Source organism: Stegodyphus dumicola, chromosome 8 (genome assembly GCF_044657685.1).
Source record: "Stegodyphus dumicola isolate Sdum_Otavi_A_Nest chromosome 8, ASM4465768v1".
Taxonomy (NCBI): Eukaryota; Metazoa; Arthropoda; class Arachnida; order Araneae; family Eresidae; genus Stegodyphus; species Stegodyphus dumicola.
The window spans coordinates 129,662,062-129,682,029 of NC_140775.1; the positions used below are offsets into that span (position 1 = coordinate 129,662,062).

Below are 19,968 nucleotides of genomic sequence, written 5' to 3' on the forward strand. Positions count from 1 at the left end.
TATAAATCTGCAAATATAACTAAAAACGTGTATAAGTTTAGTAAAACTGTTACTAATATTTTAAAAAATCATCAGTGAAGTTATTAGTAGTGTTAGAAACTAAAACAGAATTAGAATTAGTCTTTAGTTCATTAGAATAATCATTATCAGTCATGTTAATAGGTTCCTTAGAAGATGGAATGTTCAACTTTAAAAATGAAGGGCCAGTCCACCACATAGATTTCTGCCGAAGACTAGTCGCATTGGTTTCTCTAGATATGAAATCAGCTAGATTGCTTTCTGAAGACATGTTTCTGAAGAAACATGTCTCCAATCATAGTCAGGACATAGCTCGTTGATTAGTTTAACTTGGTTGGACACAAAGGGTTTAAGTCTTTCATGATTCGTTTTTATCCATGCCAACGTTATCATAGAGTCCAACCACAGGTACACATGATGAAACTCAACTTGAATAATGGAGATGACCTTTGAAGTTAGTCAAGCTAGTAGCAATGCCGCACATAATTCCAGCCTGGGTATTGTTAAGGTTTTTATCGGAGATACTCTAGATTTGGAACGTAACAATGTTGTTTGCCACTGTCCTTGGCTATTTTTTGAGCTTATGTAGATTGCTGCACCATAGGCACGTTCTGACGCATCGCTGAATCCATGTAATTCAATCATTCTAGGATTTGTAATGTTCACATGCCTAGGAACTTTTTCTTGATTTAAAGCGGGAGTTGGGTTAAGAAATTTCACCATTCCTTCTTATCATTGGGAAGAATTGGATGACAATTTTAATTTTTTTTCTCCACAGATTTTGTAGAAATATCTTTGCCCTTGTAATCACTGGACCAATTAGCCCAAGAAGATCAAACAGGCTTGCTATGGAAGATAGAACATCCCTTTTTGTGAAACTTGCCTTTGATTCTATATTAATCATAAAGGTTAAATTATGGAAATTAGATGCCCAAAGCATACCAAGAGTTTTCACAAGATGGGAATCTGAAGAAAAGTTATATTCAGTAACCTTGTTGTCGTTTAACAAAACTGGATGGTTTGAAACCCATTTATGTAACTGCATACCACCTTTGCATACTCAAACGATATATATTACTTAACACCACCTATTGCCAGATTTTAGTACTAATTTTATTTGATTTAATAATTGCCAGGTACATCATGTGAATTATCTCTGGTTCAAATTTATCTCATTTGGACCAATAGAACACATTCTAGAGCCCTCTAAAGAGAGCTGAAGACTAATAAATACTAAAATTCAATATTGTTGCTCCTCAAGTTCAACATACTTCAGCAACAGCACATTATTACATATTAAATGCAATGACTCGTATACTATATCATGGCATCTACTGTCATCCAATGACTCGGGGAGCGGATATAATAAAATCTCTCCAGGCAAATTCAACTGGAAATTGAGGGAAGAAAACTTCATATAATTATGATTTGTTTTACTAAACTTTCCAAGTGCTTTGTTATTAAAAAATCTGCCATGATTAGAAGCCATAATTGGCAAACTTAATAACTAAACTTATAATAGGCAAATTTTAAATGTTAGTTAAGGCCTATGTGTGTCCCTTAAACCCATAATATTCAAAAGGCTCTGCTGCGCAGACTTGTATTAATGCTATAGAAATTAAAAGGCAGTAAAATTTGATTGTGATTTTGTTGTTAAGCTTTATGTGGCTTAAGTGAGAAGAGACTGATGATAAATAAAGCTAAAATGGCAAATATAAAAGTTATTTATTTTATTACGAAAACCGAACATTGATACAAACTGAGGAACAAAAAAAAAAAAAGAAAAGAAAATGCTTGCCAACCGTTGACACTTGCTAACACTTGGGAATTCTAAAGATACTGCTGCTTTTGAAAATTTTGTGATTGTTAAGTTGTGGGGTTCCTCCCTTTTATCTAAAAGTGGAGGAACCTAGTGAACAGCTAAGCGATTAATCGCTTTAGTTCAGAAACTGAAACGTAAACTCAAGCAGGGTTAATTATCCTTTATTTCTCAAAACAACGAGCTAAACAGATGACCCTTTTCTCAGGGCATATTGCAAGGCTTCCACTTGAACTTGAACTCAAAATAATAAGAACTAAGAACTTAGCTATGCTTAACTAAAAATATATAGCCAAAGCTATCAAAATTCTAAGTAGTTAACCCCTAAATATTGAATAAACTAGTGAAGCTATCAAAGGCTTGTAATACGGCTGAGCGTAGTAACAACTTGGAGAAAGACGTGGCCAAAAGGCAAACACGCGCTAGTCAGAAACTCTGAGGCTCTCGACTTAAATACCACTCTTTCTCATTTGCATTAAGCGTGACTCTAAAAACACATTCTGGTAGGAAATTGTAAGCTGAAATTAGGAAGGACAGGAAAGTAGCTTTAACTAAGGATAATTATTAAAAACTTAGGATAAACCTTACAAAGTCACTGATTTGTAAATCTCAAACACTACTTAATCAAAGGATATATACTGCGATCTCTGCAATATTTTCAAATCAAAGCATGAGAATGGGTGTGTGCATGAGCATTTATAGTTTGAATTATCTGTAGTTCAAATTTTATTTAATTTGGACCAATAGAACACATTCTAGAGCCCTCTGAAGTTGGAAACTTATTTCTTGCACCTTGTATATATAAATATAACAATTACTATATTACTAACCCTATATATATATAATAAAGAGTGTCTGTGTATGTGTTATTCGTACAAATCTGCACTTGTATTTTAATCTTGATGAAATTTTATGTACTTGTTCTTCAAAACAACAGCAAGATTTGTAAAGATTCTTAAAAGACCTTAGGTTTTTTTTTTGGGAGGGGACTATTTTTTGTCCTTAAAAGTCATTAATTTCGACCAAAATTTGCAATAGATCTTTAGTTTTTCTCATCCGACATTTCTGTCTGTCAACCTTCAAAGTATGTAAATTATCATAATTGTTTGGATAAAAACTGTTTCTAACAAATAAGTTTTTACTTTAGAGCACAATGGAAAAGAAAGCTGCAAGGCAAAAATGCATGCAAAATCGACTTCGTTTAGGCCAGTTTATCACTCAGCGGCAAGGAGCTTCCTTTGTCGAGAACTGGGTGGATGGTTATGCTTTTACGGAACTTATCAAGTATGTATTAAGTGCATTTGTAAGGGAGAATTTTACATATGTGTGCCTTAGTATCAAAATATGTGAAATGTTTTAAATATCGGCAATGTGTTATGTGTGAAACTTTGTACACTTTTTAAGTCCGTATTTGTAAAACATTATTTTGAGAAGTTACTTATGTTCTTATTTTCAAATAGGTTTCACTTTTAAATAACTTTTTTTCATTTAATAATGGAACATTTTTGTCTGTAAAGAAATGATCTATAAGGTCATGAGTTTAAGGATATTCTAATAAAAAAAAAGGATTAATTTTGAAATTTATTCTTCAAAGTATTTAATTGCAATTTGGAAAATTTCTGAATGAAACAAAAAAAAAAAAAAAAGAATTTTATTTCTGCTTTTCTGTGTTAAATACAGTTACAGTGAAAAATGCGTATTGAATGCCAACAATTTATTGTTGCAGTGTTTTGTGGACATTAACCCACCAAACCGTATATATGCTCAATATTAATCTTGTTATTTTAAGTAGACAGACATGCATCTTGAAATCTGTCTAGACAAATAAAGTAGCATTTATATTGGAAGAAAAAGAGTCAAGGTAAAATTGGGAGGGTCATTTTGGAAAATATATCTTACATGTAGTCTTCTTGGGAAATTTAGGAGTACAGGTTGGCCTTTTGCCACATGGCGGGTTAAGAGATATCCATCTCATGTTACCTGAAGAAAATTGTAATTGTCACTAAGCTTTACCAAAATGCATACAAATTAAGTACTAATGTGTATGTTTTAAAAAGTAAGACCCCTTTCAAATCTGAGAAATATGATCTGCAAGTTTGTGTGTTTTATGTCTATCAGATTTCTTTTGTTCTGTGCGGTCATTAAAAAAAAAATTATCCTGAGCATTAATATACTGAATATTTATTTTACATTTTCGTAGTTATTGTAAAAAATCTTAATCTGCAAGATATATAATAAATTTGAGTTTTTTACTTGATTATGATGCATAAAAGTATAATAATTGTGAATTTTTTGTAATAAGGAAAAACTAAAATTTTGTGTGACTAATTTCTTAACAATAACATGAAAATTGAAGTAGTTATTTAACTGGTTCCTGAATGCACTGGTATGAATTTATCGTTTTGCATTTGAACTGTTGATTAAACTTAATAGGAAAAAAGTTTGTTTTTTACTCAGCTTAAAATTCTGTCTAGATATTGCACATTTAAATTTAAACATAAATTTATATGAGTTTTAAAATTCTGTGCCTTTTCCTAACATTTTCAAATTTCAAAATCCCATTTCATATTTGATGAAATACTTTAATGTTACTGGTGTTTTTCTCTTAATTGTCATTCTGAATCAATAAAATTTTATAAATTAAAATCTTTATTATTTTCTCAATGTCTTAGTGTATTGTTTCTGCCATTATGGCAGATTTATTAGTCCAAATGAACAATTTGCCGGAAATGACTATTAATTTCGTTTTGGCTTTTTGCTTTGATTCACTACAAGTGTTGTTTCACTTTTAAATTGTTGCCACGAAATATTATCGCCCTATATTATATTTAAAGAAATTAAATAATGAAGAATCTGCATAAATATATTTTGTAAAACTTTAAGGAATTTTTGATTAACACACTCAAGGATTTCAAAGCGAGCAATGTCAAAATTGTACAGATAAAAACATTTTTATCACCAGCATGCGAGACTGTATCGGAAATTCTAAAGATATGCTCATTTTAAAATTCTTTTGTGATATTGCTCTTGAACTGAATTTTATGGTTTAGTGCGAAGAACATGACATTAAATTTTAAAAAAATGTAACACACAAAATGTTAAAAAAAAGCTTTTTTAGACGTAGTTTAAAATCTGAAACCTTTCAATTTTTTTAAAATTTTATTCTTAATATTTTTATTTCTGCATAAATTCTGAAAATAATTTGATACATTAATAAATAATTTTGGCACTTGTATGCTATAGTGGCCATTACAAAAGAAAATTGCCTTTTATGTGTTTAATTGCTATAGTTGATTGCTGACTGAAAACCAACCTACTTAACACTTCACACAGACTACCTGTTGGGAAAAAAAAAAAAAAAAAAAAAGAATTATGCACTGCAAATGAACTGAAATTGTGTATTGATCGTTCTTTTAGATATAAAGTAGTTTATCAATTTTCAGTATATCGAGAAATGAGAAAAATGTCGTAATATTCTTTAAAATAAATTTATTATACAGTAATATATGCAAAAAGGTCATGAAATGCACATATATATTAGTAATGAAAGTAGTTGATGCAGTATTAGAAGTTACTTGCAGAAGCAGGCCTTTCATGGGGAAATAAGTTCCATGGCGAGTGCTGCAGTTTAATCTTGCGCAGAACTCGCATCCATTAAATGGTGCAAGATGCAATTTTAAATGTGCCAGGCAACAACAGTTATCTAGAATTGTGGGGAAAGGCAACGACCATAGTTGATAACACACATTTATTACTATTTACAAATATAGATTACATTAGGATTACAATTAATGAAAATGATATACGAGCGATCCAGCAACGTCTGCTCCGCTCGCCAACTAATCCTCGTCTTCTCCCGAAGGCGGGAAACACATGCTGACACAATGCATACGTCACACAGTAGGGGATTACGGAATATCATGACATAACATTTCCCACACTCGGCCATCATGACCGGACAGGCGACCTCGCCTGAAGCCTCGCCATCAAATTTTAAAAAAAATTATTATAATATAGTAACATAGGTATGAAAAAAATAATCTGTAGATACAAAGCTGAGGATACTTACACAAATGGAGCAAAAAATTAGATTAGACACACCACAGCAGTAACTAAAAATAAAAAGAACATTAGTATGACAAAATGAATTTAAAAGTTGATATGAGGAAAAAAATTATTAGAAAGCTCTCATTTGTCATCTGCCCAAACTCAGGAGGACCTATAATACTGACAGTTGTATAAAAATCAAGTGATACGTTCAATATTGTTGGACCAGGGCTTCATGTATTCAGCACAAGTGAATGTTTTGGATGGTCCGTCGAAAAATGCACACTTTTCCACATCATATGTGTCATTTTGTTTGAGCCTGGTGACTTTATAAGGTCCGAGAAATTTCTGTTTGAGTTTTAGACCAGGGCCAAACTGAGTTCGTTTGATAGCCACGAGGTCATGAAGTTGAAATTTTTGTGCCTGTTTTCGTCGCAAATTATAAGTACGGCGATTTTCGTCTTGCACTTTAGAGATTTGCTGTTTTGCGTCCTTACGAAGATCGTCACATTGCTGAATGAATGCAGATTTGATCTCCTCGTCGATTAGAGCAGCGATGTTTATGTCGTTTCGCGATTTCATTTTAGTCCCAAAGAGAAATTCAGAGGGAGTGGAATTGATGCTACGTTGAAAAGTTGAATTAATAATTTGTTGCACGGCGGGAACGTGGCAGTACCATTGCTCAGGGTTGGTTATGGAGAGTTTAGAAAGGACAGCAATAATAATGGAGTTCAAATGCTCAACTTGACCGTTCAATCGTGGGAGGCCAGCTGTAATAAGAACGTGCTTTATTCTGTGTCACAATAGTTTGCAAATGCAGTGGATTTGAATGCAGGGCCTCGATCAGAGATAATCTGTGAAGGATTTCTGAAGACTGATCTTTTGATTCCAGCCAACTGATAACTTCATCTGCATCTGTAGACTTTGTCGGATAAAGCCACATGAATTTAGTAAATGAGTCTATAACTGCCAAAATATGTTTGTATTTCTTTGATGTGGTGGCAAGGGGACCTAGGTGGTCGATATGGTACGTGTGCAAGGGTGCCTCGTCTTTGTCAATGGGGTGCAGAAGTCTGTCTTGTTTGCCACGCTTTCGATTATTGAGGATGCATGGGATGCAGTTATGGATACACCGCTCAATTTTTTCTTTCAGATTTGGGATAAAATATTCGTTGTTTAAAAGTTCTTGAGTGTGGATAACGGCGAAGTAGCCTCGTTCGTGAGCTGTTTTAATGACATTTGCCTGCATATCCTCAGGCACCACAAGTAAGTCAGTGTCTTTGACGTTTTTGTACAGGAGATTGTTCTTAACAAAAAAGTTATCATACGAAGGCGTTGTTTGAAGGAGTGCTTTAATAGCCGTAATATGCTCGTCGGTTTCTTGTGCTTTTCGAAATTGGAGAAGGACACTGTCTTGGATAGTCATGCAACATGGACTGCGACTGAGGACATCCACGTGAGCCATCTTTGAGCCGATACGGTGCTCAATTTTGTAATCAAAATCCTGGAGATATAAAACCCATCGGGCTACTCTCGAATTGAGTTCCTTTTTATTTAAAGTTTGCACAAAAGCGTTGCAGTCAGTGATGATTTTAAAATGTGAACCAAGGACGTAAATACAGAACTTTTTTAAAGCTTCAACAATTGCAAGGACTTCGAGTTCATAACTGGTGTATTTACGCTCGTTGTCCGATGTTTTCTTTGACATGTAGTAGACAGGGTAAAAGCTGTTATCGTTCATAGATTTTTGTAGTAGGACTGCCCCCAAGCCATCAATGGATGCGTCGGTATGAATTTCGATAGGACTCTTTTGATTAAAAATACTTAAAACTCGTTGTTGAGAAAGCAAATATTTTAATCTGTGAAATGCAGCAGTTAATTACAGATTTTGTTTTCGAAGGGGAAGGAAAAAGTTTACCACCTTCAACGATATGTCCAAGAAATTCGATTTTTTTGTGAAGAAATTAACATTTACGAAAATTAACTTCTAGACCATATTCACTAGCAACTTTGAGTACTTGGTTGAGACGATGAATGGCCTCATTTTCATTTTTGGCGGGAATAAGTACATCGTCCATGTAGGGTAAAACATAACCTTTGACAATTAAATCACGAAAAACATAATTTATAAAGCGCTGGAATACTGAAGGGCCATTTGAAAGACCAAATGGCATTCGAAGAAACTGGAATTGTCCGTTGTGAGTTACAAAAGCTGTATATGGTTTACTTTCGTCCGCTACTGGCACATGAAAAAGCCGTTACGTAAGTCAAGAGTACTAAAAATTTGCGCGTCTTGAAGTTTATCCAAAATGTCATCAATAAGAGGAAGAGGAAAATGATCCTTAATTAAAAGTCGATTAAGTTTCCTATAATCGATGCAAACACGGGGTGTACCGTCTTTTTTACGCACCACGAGAACTTGACTGGCATATGGAGATGAACAAGGTTCAATAATTTTAAGTTTCAACCATTCATTTATTTGTTTGTCAACAATTTCCCGTTCAACAAAAGGAAGGCATCTAGGAGGGTGAAAAATCAGTTTATCATCGGATAGAGTGATATTAAGTTTAATATCTGCCATCTTTGTTTTATTTGGGACATAAGAATTCAGCAAACGTTCTGCCGCAGCACGAGTTTCTTTGGAAACATTTGAACCAATGTCAAAAGCTGGAACATCGTCATTTATTGCAAAAATGAAAGACTCAGGAGCAGTTTCAAAGCATTGCTCGGGAGGTTTTGAAAAATATATACCGTCTGGTGTAATAGTTAATTTAGCATTTTTATTTACGTCACATCCTACAATAAGAGAAAATTGCATAGAATGATTTGGAACAACTCTAATATTAGCCGGAAAATCCTGGTTATCAATGTTGATAATGGTTTGAAAACAGCCAATAATAGGAATTTTCAAGAATCCGAAGCCAGTTAACACTCCAGAATTATTTGAAAGTGGTGGGAAACCAAGTTGAATCCATGTGTTTTCGTTCAGTAATGTGACCTCACTTCCAGTGTCAATTAATCCAGAAACTGTGCTATTGAGTATAACGACAGTTTTACACATATTACCGTGAGAGGTTTGTACTGTATTTACTTCGACAGGTGGAGTGGAAGTCTCATTTGGGCGGCAATCCATAGATTTGTGTCCAAAACGACCACAAGTTAAGACACTTTGGGCCAAAAGAACGATTAGGACAGGACCGTGAGTGGTGTAAAACCTCATTGCAGTTAAAACAAGTTTGTGGTTTAGTTTTAGATGGGCCAGTATTATTAAATTTCGTGTCGTGTTGTTGCTCTGAATTTTTTCGTCCAGTACCACATTATACGTATTTTTAAAATTTGATGGATGAGAGATATTTGTATGTCTAGTCGTAACTACAGTTTCATAAGTGCGTAGCTTTTCCTTGAATTCAGAATATGATTTTGCACCGTAGAGAATAATTTTATCGGATGGGGTACCTAGTATTCCTTGAATGGTTTACTGAATGACAGAAGCCTCGTCGATAACACCGTCACCACGATTCGCAATTTCGCGCATTGCGATAAAATATTGCATAAAGCTTTCATTCGAACGCATTTTTCTTCTTTCGAGTTGTTTATGAATTTCAATAGACGTAATTTTATCGGAGAACTCATTAAGTAATACTGTTTTAAACATGTCGTATGAATTGAGATTCCGTTGTGAAAGCAAAAAAGTTTTAGCAATACCCAGAACAAGTCGTTTTGCAAAAACTAATTTTTGCTGGTCGGCTAGATTTGGGAATAATTGGAAATTATTCTCTATATCGTTGAAAAAAGCACGGACTGAATAGGAATCATTGCCTGAAAAGTTTCTGCAAGTGTTTGAAAGATCTCTCAAAACAAACCATAAGTTATGACTCATCTCGTGAATCTCGGTGTTCGCCGTCATATAAACACCGGAGCGACTCGAATTCAAATTTATTACTTCCGCATCAGAAGAAACAACACGATTTAGGCTTGGCGCCATGGAGGGAGGGAAAGGGGGAACAGAAGAACTTAGATCTACAGGCGTCAGTGCACTGTCGGTGTTTGAAATTGAATGATCGTCATCGGATAAAAAACTAACATCTAGGGAACTGTGAAAATCCGTCAGATTAGTGAGCGCATGAAACATTTTTTCACATAAAACATCTTTATTAGTGGAAGCTTCCAAATGTAATAAATTCGCCACTGATATAAAATCTGATAAAGAGAAATCTTTTAATAGAAGTTCTTTATGTTTTGCCAAATTGAAACTGTCCGGGAACGCGGCAAAATTTCGCATTCGCTTTTGCGAAGAATGATCAGAATCCGAATATCCGAGCACGGTATTAAATATTTTAATAACTCGTGTTGTGCCATATTTAAGAGAATTCGCTATCAGTGGGATATCACCTAATTTTAGGGCCATAGTTCTTTAAACAGTAAAATAGGACAATATGAATATGAAATAGGGTATGTATGAATGAAAATTAAACAGTATAAAACACAGCTTAAAATCGTAATGCTAATAAATTATGAAGGAATCAGGGGAAAATGGGCCTACCTAACTTCGGGGCAGTCCTTATAATCCGATATATTTCTTGGCCAATCCAATGTAATCCAAAATCGAATTTCGATTTTAACGTCCAAAATCAGAAGAACGGACAAGTAGCATGTAGCATCATTCACATATGTTGTCCAGCTTGTAGAATATTAAATCATCAAAGGCACGTCTTCATTCACATACATCGTCTGGCTTGAAGAAGAATATTAAATCGTCATAAAGGCACGTCTTCATTCACATACGTCGTCTGGCTTGAAGAAGAATATTAAATCGTCATAAAGTCACGTCTTGCCTTTGTTAGCTTTCTGAACGTCTTTAGTGATTGCTGGTGTCTAGGGTTCTATTAACACATGCACAAAAGGCACGGTCGAGCCCCCAAAATTTGGGGAAAGGCAACGACCATAGTTGATAACACACATTTATTACTATTTACAAATATAGATTACATTAGGATTACAATTAATGAAAATGGAATACAAGCGATCGAGCGACGTCTGCTCCGCTCGCCAGCTAATTCTCGTCTTCTCCCGAAGGTGGGAAACACATGCTGACGCAATGCATACGTCACACAGTAGGGGATTAGGGAATATCATGACATAACATTTCCCACAGAATAGTTATGTTAGAGAGGTTTAGTCAGAGCATTTAATACAATGGTATAAAAGATGACTAAGTGATGAACACAAGATTGGGAAAATAAAAAAGCTTTTGTGTTTGGTATAAAAACAGTGCTGGAAGAGTTCTTCAGAATCAGTGGATTTTAGGCTGGATTTGTCGAGAAACTCATGAATGCTTTCTCATTGAAATATCGAACAGAAATGCAATAACTGTTATGGAAATGATTGTAGAACATGTGAAGGAAAGATAAACTATGTCAGACAATTGTCAAACCAGCAATATATAGAAACTGAAAAAGCTGGATACACTTATTTAATTGTAAATCATATACTCAGTTTTGTTCATCCAGAAATACAGAAGCATTATTAGGCTACACTTAACGGCAGGATAAATGACACTACGGTATGACTCAATGTCACCTTAAGTATCAGCAGAGTATGCCTCAACATCACCAGAGGTTACGTTGGGGGAGGGAGCTTTTTGAACCCATTAATAGCAGTTGTAGCTATTATGCCACCAGAAACTATATGCAAGAGATAAGTGTACATGAGCTGCATGCAAGAAATTAATATAAGTGTAATTTTATTACATTTTTACTTTTTTGTATGACATTTTTGTTAGTGTAGGTTTTTTTGATTGGCAGTTGTTCATACTCTGCATTTTTTATTTAATGATTTTTTTTTCCAGGAAAGCTGCTGTAATATATGGTTGATGGCAAGAAGGTACAATTTCGTTAGAGCAGCGTCAGTTAAAAATGCATGATAAACCAAGCCAAATAGCGTGGCTCGAGAATAATTTAAAGTTTGAAATATCATGGTTCAAGATTTGTAGTTTTTATTTGAAATATCATCACTTGCTATTTTAAGATTTTTTTTATTATTATCATTGCCACTCGTTATTTTCCCCCTTTTGGGGGGAGGGGTACTATGGATTGCACAATATGGCAATTACCTAATGATGAAGAGGCTGCCATAAGATTCTTTTTCAGGACAAAGGAATAATTCATAGCAGTAGGCTTTAGTTTCAAAATTATCCAATGAAGTTAACTTTTGACTTAAACAAAGCTTGTATATGGCATACATTCTCGATGTGAAAAAAAAAGGGTGGGATTGAGAACCAAAACATGATTTGAAAGCTCACATTTTTCTTTCCTCAGTGCCATTCATTTTATCTATGTGGTGTCAGGAATTGACATCGTTTGAATTTTGCCAACTTAAGTTAGAAATCAGCCATAATACGACAGTAGATTGGAATAGCTGCTTAAAGAATGTATGTGCAAATAATTTGATGTCTTGTAAAAGGAGCCAACAAAAGTCTTTTCACAAAAGGAAAATGCAACTTTGGATGTGTTCTGGAATAATGGGTATTCGGAGGTTTATGAATATTTTCTGGTCACCATTCTTGATCGTTGTGCTACAACATTTATGACTGCCATTCAACAAAACATTGCAGATGGCAGCATTATATCTTCAAGCTGCTGGAAAGGATATAAGAAAGAAGAATTAAGGAATGCTGGATATGAACATTTCACTGTGAATCACAGTTATAATTTTGTAGACCCCAAAACTGGATGCCATACCCAAAATGTGGGGCAGGGCTAAATGGAGATCAGTGAGGTGACACCAGCGTGCGAGTTCGTTGCCATTTATAGTCATATTTGATAGAACTCATGTGGTGTCGGTTATATTCAAAAACTGAAATTTTATCTGCAATATTGAATGATATTTGGAATTTTATGCCAATGTTTTTAATTTAGAAATTTTTTTAAAAATTTACTTTTTATGGAACTATTTTTTTTTAGTCGTTTGAACTCTGTTATTATATCATAATTTTATTATGATATAATTGGCTACAATTGGTGGCAAAAAAAAGAGAGAGAGAGAGAGTGGTGCACTTTTAACTAACGCTGCTGTAACGGAATAGTACCAACAAGAATATTCGGTTAAGAAATTCAAAGGCTACCTTTTTTTCACTCTGTATTTATGTCATCATTTCAAGTAACAATCGGTAACAATTACTTCTTAATATTTGTTAATTTTGCACTATTTAGATGCAGAAAGTTTGAATGTGTCAGAATTGTCTGGTTTTCAGTGCAGGATTTACATATAAGTTACACAGGCTATAGCTAAGAGCCCTCAAAAAATTTTAAAATATAGTATAACAGACTTATGGGCACTGCAAGCCTTGGCCCATTAGGGCTGTTATACCACTGAGTTTAGTTTTAGTTTTTTATAACAGACTTATAAAGGGCCCTATATCTCAGATTGCTTAGGGCATCTTGAATTCTAAATCCGGCCCCTCGGTTTCCCAGTAAATAAGCATTGTTTTAGTTTTCCATTTAAAAAAGGATGCATGTCAGGCTGTTATTCACAATCTGAAAAGTTGAAAAGGAAACACTTGATCATATATTTTACTAATGCTGTATTAAATGACACTTTATGTGAATATCTTTGGGTAATTGATGCATTTAAGATGTTGACAAGCTGTATGGCTTTATAATATTTTGCAAGATAACTGTTTTAGATATGGAGGTTTCTTTAACATCTGTTATTTTCTTTAACATCTTGTGCATTAAATATTTGGTCTAATCTTAACCTCTTTGTTCCAAGATAGTAGATTTTAATTTTGCTTTCATTTCATTTATTTCATTCAAAATCATTTTGATACAAGAGGAAAATGTTCATAAGTACATTCAGTTTATACCTAATGTTTGCATTCATTACATATACATATTATTTTCTTTAACATCTGTTACAAGAAAATAGTAAAAATAAATGCACTTCATTTTAAAGGAAACAAGAACAGATTGCAACAGAAAGAGAAGAAATAGAAAGGCAAAGAAAATTGCTTGGCAAAAGAAAACCAAGTACAGCACAGCCAAAGGGTCGGGCAAATAATGGTACTGCTGTAGCTGTAGCAAATGGAGATTTTGCTAAGCCAGATCCTCCAAAAGAGTGAGTTTTATAATTAGTTTTTATAAGTATCTTGATTTGTATATTATGTAAATTTTTAACCAAGGAAACAGAACCTAAAATTTCACTTTTTACATTTTATGAGGTGAAAACACAATATTTAACAATTGATTTTGTTTTTATTCTTGCGCTCAGAAGTTTTGAAGTTTCTTCAGAGCCAGAAAGTGTGTTCTTAAAATCGGACATATGTATGGTCCATTGATTTGTGACTGTCGTGATGCTTTATTGTGGGAAAAGAAAAAACACCTTCAACTATTGAAACTTCTTCAGAATTACTCCCTATTGATAACATATTTTATCAGTTTTCAGGAAGAAGTTTCTGCCAAAGCTATTTCCTTTTGCTCCTTAGTTTTTAACTGATCTTTTTGAATCTGATACTAAAGTTACAGATCTTTACTGAAGATACAGCAGTATCCCATTCTGCATGTAATTTTGCTATTTTTCAGATTGTCTCATAGTATAAAACATGAAAATTCATAGTCAGTTCTTCAGTGAATTTACACTTATCTTTTGATCTAGTTTATATAGTATATATAGTATATATGTAGTTTATTTGCATGCCATATTTGATTTTGAAGCAAGTAAAATGGGTTAACAAATATATATGCCTAATCGATACATGAAAAAAGTGTATCTGTTGTTTAATATGCACTTCATTTCATTAATTCTTTTGTAAGCTTGTTAATGTGCACTTCGTTATAGTGACAGTTCCAGAATATCTAGATTGTCAAAGTAGGAGAGAAGTTGCATTTGCTACTCATAAATGTCCTTTAATGGGTAGTTTATTTGCACTTTTTCTGTCTGGGCCCTGTTCACTGTTACTGATGTTCAGTAACAGATGTAAAATAATAGTGTTGTTTTTTTTAATATATATATATAAATAAAGCATATAAATAATAGTTGAAAATTGATAGCAATGTGTTTAAGAATCCAGAAAAGGCTAGATTGCAGAAATAACAATGTTGTGCCGTACAACATGCGATATAATTTCGGGAATTAATTACATCTATGGTTAACCTTTCAGTTCTCCTTTTTGCAGTAGTTCTTGATTGTCATCAAGCAAAGCTCAATAATTTTTATGCAACTTTCTTTTATTTATAAATGTCATTTCATTATGATATACGGTAAAGCAAAAATCATAATTCAAAAATCTGTCAGGATAAAATTCCTATCATAGAGAAAATATCATTAAATATCGTTAATCTAAACTCTTTTTTAACAGTTTTTCCCTTTCCTTATTCGGTGCAAAAATTGATTGTTCCCTGTAGTAGTAGTAAATTTCAATATATATAAAATGTTACATATGATACATTCATTGTAATTTTGTGTCATGAAAATTATTTGCATAATTATTTTATCATTACACCTCTTGTTTCTCCATAGTATAATTCAAAAATTGACATGGTTGGAGTATTATGAACATGAAGAAATTCTAAAGCTTAGGCAAGCTTCATTAAAAAAGGAAGACACAGATTTACAGGTGGAGCTTGAGAAGCTGGAACGAGAGAGAAATCTTCACATAAGAGAGTTAAAACGCATCCATAATGAAGATCAGTCTCGGTAAGCTAAGAATTGCAAAGCTTTAACTGTTATTGAGCAACTGAAAAATACATGGGGGATACTTAGATAACCGGCACTTGGCGACGTTCCTGAAATCTCATTCGCCAACTTGGGCAATAGACACCAAACAGTGGGAAGAGCGTTTAGGTTCCTATCTCAGATGTTAACTAAGATAGGGAAAGGGATACAGTAGAAGTCCAGAAATCCACAATGCTTGGGACCCAAGGTTGTGTGGATTTTGGGATTTTGCGGATTTCAAGACAGAAAAGATAATATTCAGACTAAAAATGCAAAATAAATAAGGTGTATTAGATACATTTAGTTAAATTATTATATACATTAATACAATAATTAATTATATGCATTTGATTATATTAAGTTGTTCATTTACATTAGGCTCCTCTATTTTTCAATCAGCATAAATCTGCTTCCCCTTTTCTCTCAGAAGTAGTTCTGAAATTAAGGACCCCATCACTCCACCGCTGCCAGAACCACTCGTACAAGACAGCATCGAGGTTTGCCGATTTCGCCTCGTGTTAAGATTTCCGGTATTAGAATCACTGTTGCTGTAAAATTTCAACAGCTTTTCTTTATTGTTCCATATATCATACACAGTCCGTGTGGCAATTCCATATGATTCTGCTATAAACCAAGCAGTAGCACCTACCTCCATCTTTAGCAGAATTTCCACTTTTTTCATTACCATCAATGCAATGTGTTTGCATTTTTCAACGTTGCAAGCAGTAAAATCACGAGCGTGTTTCTTATCTGTCATTGTATTAAGAAGCATTGAAATTTAAAATATTCTTAATTTATCCACAAAATATCCGGATAAAAAAATAAAAAAAACCGACATCTTGTGAAATAACAAAGCTTAGAAAGTACAACAACGTGAAGCGTGAACTTGAAAAAAGAGTTGAATTAATCATCTGCTTTTTTACCTCGATTCAGATTGGAGGGGGAAAAACTCTTTATCATGATGTTAATAATTTGGTATTTCCGCTACGAATCATCATTGTTCTGTAATTATGATGTCATTATCCAGTAAGTATTTTTTCTTCGATGTTTCGTACTCCATGTTGTAGTTTCCGAAACCTATAAACTAAACGTTTATAATTTGAGAGGCAATGTGGATTTCAAGTCAACGGGTTTTCGGTATTTGACTGTATTTTCTTTTTAAACGTAGGTACTTTGCGTTGGGTGTCGTGACTTTGCAAATAAATCTTCATGCTGATGCTCACATGACTTTGTCAGTAGACATTTTGAATTTGCTGTTTAATTATTTTCTAAATAAATTAATTTCACCTGTAATTAGAAAAAGATAATTTTATTTTTATGAAAGAAAATTATAAAATATGCTCCTTTTCCATACTTATGGCTCACATTATCCCATGTGTATTTACATATAATTAATTTCAAAATAAATTTATTTAAAATTTTTAATTATAGCCTTAAATAAATCAATTACACTTCTAATCAGAATAAAATGATTTTATTTTTATTAGAATAAAATTTGCTCTTTTTCTAACTTATCGCTTGTATTTTCAGATAATTTTTAATTGGAATGAATTTTTTTAAATTATCTTAATATTGATAATAATAATTTTTAATTATCTACTGATACTGAAAGACACCCTGTATCATAAAAGCTGTTTTTAAACCCTCATAATCAAATTTATATTCAAATATAAATATTAAAAATTCAATAACATAATAATCAGACTTTGAAATGCTATTTAATTTCTAGTAAGTATCTTAGTATGCTATAATGCTAATAAGTATGTAAGTTAGTATAAATGCTAATAACTTAGTATTAAATAAACATTATTCTCCTATTTTTCTACATCAAGCATATTTCACTGATTTCTTTATATAGAGGATTTTGTGAATTAAAAGTTAGGTATATCAGCAAAAAATCTAAACCGTTAGCCAAAACATGAGCAAACGTTTCTTTATTTTTTCACAAAAAAACGAAAGTTAATTAAATTTGTATCTTCAAAGCTTTGAATAAGACTTATATTTATAATTTTTTCTGATATGTTACTCATCTTCATGTTTAATAGTAATGCATGTAATGCAAACCCAAACATCAAATAAGTAAAACCTAGAAATCTTTGCATCACTGTGTTTGCAGCAAATGCATAACTTAAATACATTTGCCAACAGCCATAAAATTGCTTCAGGGGCTGCCAGCTTGAAACTACTGTCATAGACAACGTTCTAGTTGCACAAAAATAATATTTTATGATTTAGCTTTTCACGAAATAAATACAGACAAATTCAATTAACGTTATCCCATTCTGTTTGATTGGTCTCTCTCCAAAATTTAAACAATTGCATAACATCGTGAAAGGCCGTAGAAGTACTTGCTACAAATCTTGTTTCCCTGCAGTTATGCAATTCATGATTACATTTCATTGTTTACCTACATGAAAACTAGCTTTGCATTTAAAAAGGAAAAATAATAAAAACAATCCTCTTAACTGGATTAAGCAAAATTATGAGCATAAAAGAATCCGGAATGTCCAACATAAGCCATACTGGATGATGATTGAATAGCTTGGAATATATTTCAAGAATGTAATAGTATTGTGGAAATACATGCATATTTTATTTTTTTAAACTTTCCTCTTTAACTATGTGATATATATTGCATTTTCTTGATCATTAATACATTTATATAAAGAACATGTTTTCAAACATATATAACCATTATTACGGATAATTGTTCAAATTAATGCTAAGAATTATAAAAGAGAAGTATAAAATTTAATAATGCTGGAGTTATATATATCATAATTTAAAATACTAAGATGATAAAAAGTGCATAGATTTATTTAATCACAACAATAACTAATCACTTACAATTTGTTCTATGTGTATGGTTTAGCTTCTCGAAGCAAACGCTACACTTTGCCTTAACCTGATTTTCACCTAGCAGAGCTTTTTTCCCTATATTGGGCTGGAGAGAGAATTTTTGGAAAGCGCCTTTTGATGCCATTTTCTCTTGGCGTCAAAAAATTCCTACCGAGGATATGGCGATTTTTCACAATTCAAGACAGCGGAAAAAATTACGCCAAGTGCCGCTTATCTGAGATTTCCCAATACGTGTTTAAAAACAAAATGCATATGTTTTAGTTGTGTGAATAGTTGTAATTCTCAGAATTTGAAATTATTATGCAGTTAAAAGCATGCATGTGTAACTTCATGTATACTTCATTTAATCATTACAGCAGGATTTTTACAAAATTAAATTTTCCAAAGTTGGAAGTAATTATAGCATTTAATATATGTACAATGATATTTTTAAAATTTCTGCAGCTAATTTGATTTAGTATTGTAAGATGTTGCCATTTTAACTTATCACATGAAACAGGTTTCTTTCTGCTGATGAATGCAGAACAAACTTACCAATCACACATTTATTTGTTAAGTTTTAACATATATTTTTGTCTTCGGATTATTTAATAATATCCTTTTTTTTCTATTTTGTTGCAAAAAAATCTTTACAAAAAATTATGTGTCATTCTTATTGCATTTTTATTTCTGCATAAATGTCAGACTAAGCAATAGATCCTGATTTCTATGCATGGAATTTTGAAGCAAGAAAAAAATTTTTAATTATTTTTATTGGACTTTATTTATTTATTTATTTATTTTTTAATCTTTGTATCTTATGAATTGTAGACATAAAATGTTGAGGCTAGAAAATTCTCTGAATAGCAAGTTCTTAAACTCAGTATGACCTCACTATCCATATATATAATATATACCCTTTGCATCTTAGTTAGAATAAAGAAGATTTCACTAGCCAAAGGTATATTTTTACAGTCTATCTTAAAATCTTTACATGAGTAATCTTTTAATGTCTCTTTATATGCAGGCAAGCGAATTCATGATTATTCTGTAAAAAACATTAGGATTATTCTGTATATTTAAACTTTAAATATTCATGGAAAGCAATTGTAACTTCATGTTTTAAGAATAAGCTACATTATTTTAGTTTGAATTCAGAAGAATATGCTTTATCGTATGTGTGTGTGTATATATATATATATATATATATATATATATATATATATATATATACATGGGATGTTTTCGAATTCAACTGACAAAGTTGACAGTGGAGTGATAGAAGGCATCAAAAGGACAAAAGATTGTTATAGAACATGGGGTCACAAACCACATCAAGTGGGAAAAGATAGCAAAAATAGTTGTGATGGGTGCGACAGCAAACAAAATGGGCCAATGATAATTTATTTAATCTAAAGCAGGATTACAGTGCATCACAGTTCAGTGTCAGAAAGGAGGCGATGAGACAGTTTTATAGGAACTGTTCGAAGTTTTGGCCACGAAGGTCATTGCACAGCTGAACCCGACAAATGAAG

At 32.7% G+C, this 19,968-nt stretch overlaps 1 protein-coding gene across 11 annotated transcripts in view; it reads left to right on the plus strand.

Annotated features, from left to right (window-relative positions):
- The window catches only part of LOC118204035 (serine/threonine-protein kinase tousled-like 1), a 159,090-nt gene that overhangs the window by 49,097 nt on the left and 90,025 nt on the right, over window positions 1-19,968 (plus strand). For all 11 annotated transcript variants that reach the window (XM_085822412.1, XM_085822414.1, XM_085822417.1 and 8 more), the window contains 3 exons: window positions 2,985-3,121; window positions 13,838-13,999; window positions 15,401-15,577. In XM_085822412.1, the coding sequence (XP_085678538.1) occupies window positions 2,985-3,121; window positions 13,838-13,999; window positions 15,401-15,577 (476 nt within the window). The remainder of the gene's footprint in view (window positions 1-2,984; window positions 3,122-13,837; window positions 14,000-15,400; window positions 15,578-19,968) is intronic.